The 12,315-nt window shown below is 42.6% G+C and overlaps 1 protein-coding gene across 3 annotated transcripts in view; it reads left to right on the top strand.

The window, feature by feature from the left end:
• The first annotated feature begins 4,660 nt into the window (after positions 1–4,660).
• The window catches only part of LOC127919750 (skin secretory protein xP2-like), a 31,436-nt gene continuing 23,781 nt past the window's right edge, over positions 4,661–12,315 (top strand). For 2 of the 3 annotated variants that reach the window (XM_052503553.1, XM_052503554.1), the window contains exon 1: positions 4,661–5,085. In XM_052503553.1, coding sequence (XP_052359513.1) covers positions 4,998–5,085 — 88 coding nt within the window. In that variant the 5' untranslated portion in view covers positions 4,661–4,997. The remainder of the gene's footprint in view (positions 5,086–12,315) is intronic. The other variant, XM_052503555.1, reaches the window with a different exon arrangement.

Consider the following 12,315-nt stretch of genomic DNA (forward strand, 5'->3'; position numbering starts at 1 on the left):
AGTTTTCTTCTGTCCATTTGAAACTGTATTCTGCAACACAATTTAGAATGAAGTTAGAAGATAGAAGTTCTAGTCATTTTCCTACTATTGTCTGACAACACAAAATAACAGTATTTCCTCATAAAACAGAGGCTGTACCTGCTTGAGAGGAATAGAGCAACTTGATCCACGTACTGGGGGTACATTCTCAGTTTCAAGATCATGGAATACAGATTGTTGTTTCAGCGCAGCTTCACTCATTTTGGCATCTGTCTCCCACTTCTGTAAAAGTGAAAACGGTGTGGTGAATATTAGGTTAAGTCTGCTATATAAGGATGTGTGTATCGGTCTCATTACCTACAGCTACACTACTATGGTATTACTACTAATACAAAAGTCTCAATACTACTTACAAGTGTTGTTACAAAGTCAATGACCCCTGTTAACCCAGAACTAAAATCTTGAAATCATTTTGGTCAGATGCTTGATGTTTAAAGTAGTCTCTCCACGACAGATTACAAAGTCAATGATCTCTGTTAACCCAGAACTAAATTCTTGAAATAATTTTGGTCAGATGCTTGATGTTTAAAGTAGTCTCTCCACGACAGATTACAAAGTCAAATTGGCCCAGTGAGACGCCACAAACACTTTGAGACAACGTCGCGCGGCAAACGGACAGTACCTTGAGTTCGTCCGTGATCTGACCCCATTCATCTCCAGAGAAGCAGGCGGCAGTGGCTGGGGGGTTGTCCTTTCTGAGGGCACGACTTTTAGGGTCCAACCTCTCCAGACGACTCTCACAGAACTGTATCAGATGGGGATAGATGCCCTCGTCTCCAGACCTGTCGTAAAATAGTTGACAGTGAATTTCAGAACATCGGTCCTTCTGTAGCTCAGTTGGTAGAGCATGGCGCTTGTAACGCCAGGGTAATGGGTTCGATTCCCGGGACCACCCATACGTAGAATGTATGCACACATGACTGTAAGTCGCTTTGGATAAAAGCGTCTGCTAAATGGCATATATTATTATTATTATTATTATTATATTATCTTATGAGGATAACACAGAGGTGTTCACTTGTCTGGTAGAACACACCGAGTCCTCAGGAACAAACAAACAAAAATAGCACGTTGATCCCCATTTCAGTTCTGAATTAGTTTTGTACTATTTGTGTTAACTCTTTTGTCCATTTCTCGCTTAGATTGTTATGTTGAAAACCACCAGCTGTAGCCTAAACCTAACTTTCCTCTGAATCATTTACCTTAGCACCCTCAGCATCATTTACCTTAGCACGCTCAGCATCATGTACCTTAGCACGCTCAGCATCATTTACCTTAGCACCCTCAGCATCATTTACCTTCGCACCCTCAGCATCATTTACCTTAGCTCGCTCAGCATCATTTACCTTCGCACCCTCAGCATCATTTACCTTAGCTCCCTCAGCATCATTTACCTTAGCACGCTCAGCATCATTTACCTTAGCACGCTCAGCATCATTTACCTTAGCACGCTCAGCATCATTTACCTTAGCACGCTCAGCATCATTTACCTTAGCACCCTCAGCATCATTTACCTTAGCACGCTCAGCATCATTTACCTTAGCACGCTCAGCATCATTTACCTTAGCACGCTCAGCATCATTTACCTTAGCACGCTCAGCATCATTTACCTTAGCACGCTCAGCATCATTTACCTTAGCACCCTCAGCATCATTTACCTTAGCACGCTCAGCATCATTTACCTTAGCACGCTCAGCATCATTTACCTTAGCACGCTCAGCATCATTTACCTTAGCACGCTCAGCATCATTTACCTTAGCACGCTCAGCATCATTTACCTTAGCACCCTCAGCATCATTTACCTTAGCACCCTCAGCATCATTTACCTTAGCACGCTCAGCATCATTTACCTTAGCACGCTCAGCATCATTTACCTTAGCACGCTCAGCATCATTTACCTTAGCACCCTCAGCATCATTTACCTTAGCACGCTCAGCATCATTTACCTTAGCACGCTCAGCATCATTTACCTTAGCTCCGCTCAGCATCATTTACCTTAGCACGCTCAGCATCATTTACCTTAGCACCCTCAGCATCATTTACCTTAGCACGCTCAGCATCATTTACCTTAGCACCCTCAGCATCATTTACCTTAGCACGCTCAGCATCATTTACCTTAGCACCCTCAGCATCATTTACCTTAGCACGCTCAGCATCATTTACCTTAGCACGCTCAGCATCATTTACCTTAGCACCCTCAGCATCATTTACCTTAGCACGCTCAGCATCATTTACCTTAGCACGCTCAGCATCATTTACCTTAGCACGCTCAGCATCATTTACCTTAGCACGCTCAGCATCATTTACCTTAGCACGCTCAGCATCATTTACCTTAGCACGCTCAGCATCATTTACCTTAGCACGCTCAGCATCATTTACCTTAGCACGCTCAGCATCATTTACCTTAGCACGCTCAGCATCATTTACCTTAGCACCCTCAGCATCATTTACCTTAGCACCCTCAGCATCATTTACCTTAGCACGCTCAGCATCATTTACCTTAGCACGCTGTATATATTTAGCACGCTCAGCATCATTTACCTTAGCACGCTCAGCATCATTTACCTTAGCACGCTCAGCATCATTTACCTTAGCACGCTCAGCATCATTTACCTTCAGCATCATTTACCTTAGCACCCTCAGCATCATTTACCTTAGCACGCTCAGCATCATTTACCTTAGCACCCTCAGCATCATTTACCTTAGCACGCTCAGCATCATTTACCTTAGCACGCTCAGCATCATTTACCTTAGCACGCTCAGCATCATTTACCTTAGCACGCTCAGCATCATTTACCTTAGCACGCTCAGCATCATTTACCTTAGCACGCTCAGCATCATTTACCTTAGCACGCTCAGCATCATTTACCTTAGCACGCTCAGCATCATGTACCTTAGCACGCTCAGCATCATTTACCTTAGCACCCTCAGCATCATTTACCTTAGCACGCTCAGCATCATTTACCTTAGCACGCTCAGCATCATTTACCTTAGCACGCTCAGAATCTTCCCCAAGTATTTATCATCAGTGCATTTGTCAATGTAGCCGTAGTCTAGGTGATCCACTGGAACTGCTGCGGCGGAAGTGGTCCCGGCTGGCACCTCTTGAGTTAGAAGTGTAGAAACTATCTCTGCATTCATGGCTGACCTGTTGACGACAACAACAACAACAACTAAATGTCTATGCGTTACTAAAGCGACATTTACTAAGTCGTGGCTATTGCCTGGGTCCTGCGGCTCTGTGTTTTGACAACAATACTAGCTCGCTGAAGTTAGCCGTTTGGTTTAACGTTACGAGCTAACGTTACTGTCAGTGAAGATAGTTAAAAACATTTATTTCACCTTTATTTAACTAGTCAAGTCGTGGATGGGTGAAAAGTAATGTGAAAAGTCAATGTCCTTACTCACCAAACAACAACCCGTGTCACGGAGGGAATGAGAAATTGTATATATTTAGAGAAATACTAACTCGCTACGATGTAAAGTTATCTAGCGACCTGTGTGTGTCTCATCAACCGAAATAACTCTACGCGTTTCGTTACTATGGTGACCAGTGTACCCGGTACGGTGGCCGCAAGGGGGTGCGATTCTGCTTGTTTTGGTGGAAGAGACAAACCATCTTTGGCGCTTCAGGTAGTTACTTCCTGCCAGTAGATGACGATATCACGTCAAAGATAGATAGTACAGTACTGGTCGACGTCACTCTGTTTAACAGCAACAAAGTAACACACGCGCACACCCTAATGTTTGCAGACATTGGCTCCTCTGATCAATCAGGTTTGATACTTGTGTTGTTGTTGCGGAAAGGTCTGCAGGGCGCCGGTATCCCCCCACTTGCACTTACTGACAAATGACTTGTTGTTGACAATCCATCAACGTCTGGGCCAAAGTCTTGGATTTTTTCTTACCAGGAATATTAAAACAAACAGTTATAATTAAGTAATATATTCAAAGTTACTTGAACTATAAACTGGGGAAAGAGAATTCACCAGGACATATGAGTGTATGACTGGAACGAACTGCAAAAATCGCTGAAGCTGGAGACGTATATTTCCCTCACTAACTTTAAACATCTGCTATCTGAGCAGCTAAGCTATCGTTGCAGCTGAACATAGTCCATCTGTAAATAGCCCACCCAATCTACCTACCTCATCCCCATATTGTTTTTATTTACTTTTCTGCTCTTTTGCACACCAGTATTTCTACTTGCACATCATCTGCTCATCTATCACTCCAGTGTTATTTTGCTCAATTGTAATTACTTCGCTACTATTGGCCTATTTATTGCCTTACCTCCTCACGCCACTTGCACACACTGTATATATACTTTCTTTTTTTCTTCTATTTTCTATTGTATTAATGACTGTAAATTGTGTTTACTCCATGTGTAACTCTGTGTTGTTGTTTGTGTCGCACTGCTTTGCTTTATCTTGGCCAGGTCGCAGTTGTAAATGAAAACTTGTTCTCAACTGGCCAACCTGGTTAAATAAAGGGTTAGTGTTATATATATATAAATACCGTGTTAAATAAAGGTGAAATAGAAGTATGATCCACCAGGTGGATTTTCAGAGAGTGGGTTTTCCTGAATGAGAGGATAGGGGGCGGAGTTGATAAACACCATCTTACCTAAACTACTTTCCTAATGTAAAGAGAGAGAGAGGGAGCAGAATTGAGGGTCTTCATTTTATCCAGACAGTGTCTAACGCGTGGTTAGTGTGCGGAGCACAACAGTCCGTTGTCTAGGGCATGACGGCGACTAGCCATGCATAAACAGACAGGGCAGACAGACAACAGGAAATAATGGGCTCCAGCTATACCTCATAAACAACCGGCTTGTTGTTCTGTTCATGTTTTATCCAGCCAGTCGCTGTCTGAGTTGACCGAGTATCGACCGTTCGCATCTCGTCTCAGTCTTCTTTCCATATTTTCTCTTCATCTCTCCTCGCTTCTTCTTCACCATGGGATGTTCTTCGTCCAGCACACAGACTGTCGATGAGGAGAAGAGACCGGGGACAAAACCCGAGGAGTCCAACGGAGACACATTTGGTGAGTAACTTATATTTTTGTCAGGGTCAGTTTTGTTTTGTTTTGTCAAAAAGTGTCAAAGTAAAAAAAGAAAGTAACCTGTTTTTTCCCCCCAATTTAGAATAGTTGTCACACTGCAGACGGTTGTGTTATATGCATTGATTTTTGTCTTACTTGAATTTTTTTTTTTACCATATGACATTGTGATTGTATAGATGTTTTTATTTTTGAAGGGGGCAAGGTTCTGGAAAGGAGAGAAATTGTTCCAACACTTCCGCATGGTTACACTTTACTCTTCTGAAGTCTTTTGGTGGGTGGGTGGGGGTTACATTGGGATTATCAATCAATCAAATGTATTTATAAAGCCCCTCTTACATCAGCTGATGTCACAAAGTGCTGTACAGAAACCCAGCCTAAAACCCCCAAACAGCAAGCAATGTAGGTGTAGAAGCAAGCTCCTCGTGTGTATATATTATATTATATATTATAGAATAACTTTTTATTATGATTACTACCTGCTGTTAATATTTACTCAGTTATTGGTGATTTTAGTTTAATCTTTTGACTAAACCACAGCCAATGATAATGCATTAGTATCTGATCTTTCCGTGAGGTCAAAAACAGAACAAAACAATCAGCTCTTGTTATCAGCCTCGTTAGTAAAACCACAGGTGTTCACCTCCTCATGTATATATATTACAGTACATTATGTTCCCTGGACAGTCACGTGTTGCCATTTAGAGAGGCCACGCAGCTCCCATCAAACGGCTGTGGATAACGCTGCATTCTTGGCAGCACATCTGCACCCTGAGGCTATAGGGTTCTGACCCAACCTGTTAGTTAGCCTGTACTGTGTCATATCCCTGAGGCTATAGGGTTCTGACCCAACCTGTTAGTTAGCCTGTACTGTGTCATATCCCTGAGGCTATAGGGTTCTGACCCAACCTGTTAGTTAGCCTGTACTGTGTCATATCCCTGAGGCTATAGGGTTCTGACCCAACCTGTTAGTTAGCCTGTACTGTGTCATATCCCTGAGGCTATAGGGTTCTGACCCAACCTGTTAGTTAGCCTGTACTGTGTCATATCCCTGAGGCTATAGGGTTCTGACCCAACCTGTTAGTTAGCCTGTACTGTGTCATATCCCTGAGGCTATAGGGTTCTGACCCAACCTGTTAGTTAGCCTGTACTGTGTCATATCCCTGAGGCTATAGGGTTCTGACCCAACCTGTTAGTTAGCCTGTACTGTGTCATATCCCTGAGGCTATAGGGTTCTGACCCAACCTGTTAGTTAGCCTGTACTGTGTCATATCCCTGAGGCTATAGGGTTCTGACCCAACCTGTTAGTTAGCCTGTACTGTGTCATATCCCTGAGGCTATAGGGTTCTGACCCAACCTGTTAGTTAGCCTGTACTGTGTCATATCCCTGAGGCTATAGGGTTCTGACCCAACCTGTTAGTTAGCCTGTACTGTGTCATATCCCTGAGGTTATAGCCTGGGTTCTGACCCAACCTGTTAGTTAGCCTGTACTGTGTCATATCCCTTGAACCTGTTAGTTAGCCTGTAGGTGAGGCTATAGGGTTCTGCCCTGACCCAACCTATGGTGAACCTGAGAAGAGTCCAAAATGGGACAAACACCAGCACTTTGTTTACAGCAAAACCCCAAACAATGCATGAAGAGTTTTAGGGCGATACCCACTAATTATCTGAAAAGAGCTGATAATCTTCTACAACCACCAAAAGGAGCGATGCCCAAACCTTTCACAACAAAGCCATCACCTACAGAGAGATGAACCTGGAGAAGGAGAGCAACACAATTAGACCCAACCACATTATCAGGATGCCAAAAGATAAATAGACTCCCTGGTCCCATTCTATATAATCAGGAGGTAGAACCTTCTAGACTCCCTGGTCCCATCCTATATAATCAGGAGGAAGAACCTTCTAGACTCCCTGGTCCCATTCTATATAATCAGGAGGAAGAACCTTCTAGACTCCCAGGTCCCATTCTCATAGCCAGCCAACTTCATGAGGTAGTCACCTGGGAGCCATTTCAATGAACAGGTTGTGTCTTGTTAATTTGTGGAATTTCCTTCCTTCATTAATGCGTTTGAGCCAATCAGTTGTGTTGTGACAAGGTAGGGGATGGTATACAGAAGAAAATCCTATTTGGTAAAAGACCAAGTCCATAGTATGGCAAGAACAGCTCAAATAAGCAAAGAGGAATGACAACCCATCATTACTTTAAGACATGAAGGTCAATCAATATGGAATATTTAGAGTAGAGTTGCAAAAACCATCAAGCGCTGTGATGAAACTGGCGCTCGTTAGGACCGCCACAGGACAGGAAGTCCCAGAGTTACTTCCGCTGCAGAGGATACGTTTTTATTATTTTAACCTTTATTTAACCAGGCAAGTCAGTTAAGAACAAATTCTTATTTACAATGACAGCCTAGGAACAGTGGGTTTACTGCCTTGTTCAGGGACAGAACGACAGATTTTTACCTTGTCAGCTCGGGGATTCAAACTCGCAACCTTTCGGTTACTAGTCCAACACTCTAACCACTAGGCTACCTGCCGCCCCACAACTCATTAGAGTTACCAGCCTCAGATATTACATCCCAAATAAATGCTTCATAGAGTTCAAGTAACAGACACATCTCAACATCAACTGTTCAGAGGAGACTGCGTGAATCAGGCCTTCATGGTCGAATTGCTGCAAAGAAACCATAAAGGACACCAATAAGAAGAAGAGACTTGCTTGGGCCAAGAAACTCGACCAATGGATATTGGAATGGTGGAAATCTGTCTTTTGGTCTGATGAGTCCAAATTTGAGATTTTTGGTTCCAACCGCTGTCTTTGTGAGACACAGAGTAGTTGAACGGATAATCTCTGCATGTGTGGTTCACTCCGTGAAGCATGGAGGAGGAGGAGGTGTGGTGGTGCTTTGCTGGTGACACTGTCTGTGATTTATTTAGAATTCAAGGCATACTTAACCAGCATGGCTACCACAGCATTCTGCAGTGGGGACTATCTTTTGTTGTTCAACAGGACAATGACCCAACACACCTCCAGGCTTTGTAAGGGCTATTTGATCAAGAAGGAGAGTGATGGAGTGCTGCATTAGATGACCCAACCTCAACCCAATTTGAGATAGTTTGGGATGAGTTGGACCGCAGAGTGAAGGAAAAGCAGCCAACAAGTGCTCAGCGAATGTGGGAACTCCTTCAAGACTGTTGGAAAAGCATTCCAGGTTAAGCCTGGTTGAGAGAATACCAAGAGTGTGCAAAGCTGTCGTCAAGGCAAAATGTGGCTACTTTGAAGAATCTCAAATATAAAAAAAATATTTGGATTTGTTAAAACCACATGTGTTAATTCATAGTTTTGATCTCTTCACTATTATTCTACAATGAGTAGGTGTGCCCAAACTTTTGACTGGTTCATCAATTGGCATTTGCATCAATAAATAAAAGGCATTATTTTGTAGAAATAGTTTTTATATATTACTTTTCTATTGCCTTTTTTTTTTTGCCACAACCTGAGAGAGGCCTGTTACCCACAGAGAGGCCCTGGTACCCACAGAGGCCTGTTACCCACAGAGAGGCCCTGGTACCCACAGAGAGGCCCTGGTACCCACAGAGAGGCCCTGGTACCCACAGAGAGGCCCTGGTACCACAGAGAGGCCCAGAGAGGCCCTGGTACCCACAGAGAGGCCATGGTACCCACAGAGAGGCCCTGGTACCCACAGAGAGGCCTGGCTGACACAGGGACCATATTGTCCATTCATGGGGCCAGCCTGGCTCTGGTCCTGCCTGCCACATGGCTTCTACACACCAGGACCAGGCACAGCTGAGGGCATGATGTAATCATTTAACATACACTCACACTGTGTTCTCACTTCCCTGTTGTTACTGCCTGACCATCAGTATGTCTTTATACAGGTTGTTACTGTCTGACCATCAGTATGTCTTTATACAGGTTGTTATAGAGGGACCATCAGTATGTCTTTATACAGGTTGTTACAGAGGGACCATCAGTATGTCTTTATACAGGTTGTTATAGAGGGACCATCAGTATGTCTTTATACAGGTTGTTACTGAGGGACCATCAGTATGTCTTTATACAGGTTGTTACTGTCTGACCATCAGTATGTCTTTATACAGGTTGTTATAGATGACCATCAGTATGTCTTTATACAGGTTGTTATAGAGGGACCATCAGTATGTCTTTATACAGGTTGTTACTGAGGGACCATCAGTATGTCTTTATACAGGTGTACCAACTATAGAAGGACCATCAGTATGTCTTTATACAGGTTGTTATAGAGGGACCATCAGTATGTCTTTATACAGGTTGTTACTGAGGGACCATCAGTATGTCTTTATACAGGTTGTTACTGAGGGACCATCAGTATGTCTTTATACAGGTTGTTACTGAGGGACCATCAGTATGTCTTTATACAGGTTGTTACTGAGGGACCATCAGTATGTCTTTATACAGGTTGTTACAGAGGGACCATCAGTATGTCTTTATACAGGTTGTTACTGTCTGACCATCAGTATGTCTTTATACAGGTTGTTACTGAGGGACCATCAGTATGTCTTTATACAGGTTGTTACTGAGGGACCATCAGTATGTCTTTATACAGGTTGTTACTGAGGGACCATCAGTATGTCTTTATACAGGTTGTTACTGAGGGACCATCAGTATGTCTTTATACAGGTTGTTACTGAGGGACCATCAGTATGTCTTTATACAGGTTGTTACTGAGGGACCATCAGTATGTCTTTATACAGGTTGTTATAGAGGGACCATCAGTATGTCTTTATACAGGTTGTTATAGAGGGACCATCAGTATGTCTTTATACAGGTTGTTACTGCCTGACCATCAGTATGTCTTTATACAGGTTGTTACTGTCTGACCATCAGTATGTCTTTATACAGGTTGTTACTGTCTGACCATCAGTATGTCTTTATACAGGTTGTTATAGAGGGACCATCAGTATGTCTTTATACAGGTTGTTATAGAGGGACCATCAGTATGTCTTTATACAGGTTGTTATAGAGGGACCATCAGTATGTCTTTATACAGGTTGTTACTGTCTGACCATCAGTATGTCTTTATACAGGTTGTTACTGAGGGACCATCAGTATGTCTTTATACAGGTTGTTATAGAGGGACCATCAGTATGTCTTTATACAGGTTGTTACTGTCTGACCATCAGTATGTCTTTATACAGGTTGTTATAGAGGGACCATCAGTATGTCTTTATACAGGTTGTTACTGAGGGACCATCAGTATGTCTTTATACAGGTTGTTTAGAGGGACCATCAGTATGTCTTTATACAGGTTGTTATAGAGGGACCATCAGTATGTCTTTATACAGGTTGTTATAGAGGGACCATCAGTATGTCTTTATACAGGTTGTTACTCAGGGACCATCAGTATGTCTTTATACAGGTTGTTACTGTAGCCGGGGACCATCAGTATGTCTTTTACAGGTTGTTACGGACCAGGTAGCTGGACTGACCATCAGTATGTCTTTATACAGGTTGTTATAGAGGGTACCATCAGTATGTCTTTATACAGGTTGTTATAGAGGGACCATCAGTATGTCTTTATACAGGTTGTTATAGGACCAGAGGACCATCAGTAGGGTCATCAGTATTTATACAGGTTGTTATAGAGGGACCATCAGTATGTCTTTATACAGGTTGTTATTTAGAGGGACCATCAGTATGTCTTTATACAGGTTGTTACGGAGGGGGACCATCAGTATGTCTTTATACAGGTTGTTATAGTTTGACCATCAGTATGTCTTTATACAGGTTGTTATAGAGGGAGTCTCAGTATGTCTTTATACAGGTTGTTATAGAGGACATCAGTATGTCTTTATACAGGTTGTTGTAGAGGGACCATCAGTATGTCTTTATACAGGTTGTTATAGAGCCACCATCAGTCTGTCTTTATACAGGTTGTTATAGAGGGACCATCAGCCTATGTCTTTTACAGGGTGTTGTTATAGCAGGGACCATCTCAGCATGTTTTATCAGGGTGTTAAGATGTGTACCATGAGTAGCTGCCTCAGGGTGAAAACCACAGTCTGTCTGTTTACAGGGTGTTGTTGTTCTGACCATCAGTATGTCTTTATACAGCACCTGTTACTGAGGGACCATCAGTACTGTCTTTATACAGGTTGTTATAGAGGGACCATCAGTAGCTGTCTTTATCATTGTATGTTACACCAGGACCAGCAGTATGTCTTTATACAGGTTGTTATAAATGGATCCATCAGTATGTCTTTATCACAGGTTGTTACAGTGGACCATCTTATCAGTATGTCTTTATACAGGTTGTTATATCAGGGACCAGTTCAAGGCATTTATACAGGTTGTTTGATGGACCATCAGTATTTGCCTTATACAGAGTTGTTATAGATGGAGCCAGGGTATGTCTTTAGACAGGTTGTTATAGAGGAGATTTGTCTGTTTTATACAGTTGTTATAAGGGACCATCAGTATGTCTTTATACAGGTGTTTCTGTAGTGCCATCAGTATGTCTTTGTTTACAGTCATCTGAATGTTACTTGCAGCTGCATGGACCATCTCTGATCTGTACAGTTCAGTGTTGTCATTTATACAGGTTGTTCTGTGGGAGACCATCGGTATGTCTTTATACAGGTTTTACTGTCTGACCATCAGTATGTCTCTATACAGTTGTTGACCATCCTAACAGTATGTCTTTACAGGGTGTTGTTGTAGGACCATCTCTAGCAGTCTGTCTGTTTCAGGTTGTTACTTTGAAGACCATCAGCAGTCTGTTGTACCCAGGTGCTGTTGAGGGACCATCTCACCATGTCTTTATACAGGGTGTTGTTGTGACCATCAGCATGTCTTTATACAGGGTGTTGTTGTAGTGGGACTCATCAGTATGTCTGTTATACAGTGTTGTTACTGCCATCCATCAGTCTGTCTGTTATCAGGTTGTTGTTGAGGACCATCAGCAGTCTGTCTTTTACAGGGTGTTATAGAAACCATCTCTAGCAGTCTGTCTGTTATACTGTTGTTACTGTCTGACCATCAGTATGTCTTTATACAGGTTGTTTCAGCTCAGAGCATGTCTTTTCAACATGTGAACTTGTTGAAAAGTGGGCCACCATCAGTATGTCTTCAAACAGGGTGTTACTGAGGGATCCATATTTAGCAGTTTTTACTAGTTCAGGGACCAAAAGTATGTCTTTATACATGTTGTT

The sequence above is a fragment of the Oncorhynchus keta genome, unplaced genomic scaffold, assembly GCF_023373465.1.
Source record: "Oncorhynchus keta strain PuntledgeMale-10-30-2019 unplaced genomic scaffold, Oket_V2 Un_contig_17462_pilon_pilon, whole genome shotgun sequence".
NCBI lineage: Eukaryota > Metazoa > Chordata > Actinopteri > Salmoniformes > Salmonidae > Oncorhynchus > Oncorhynchus keta.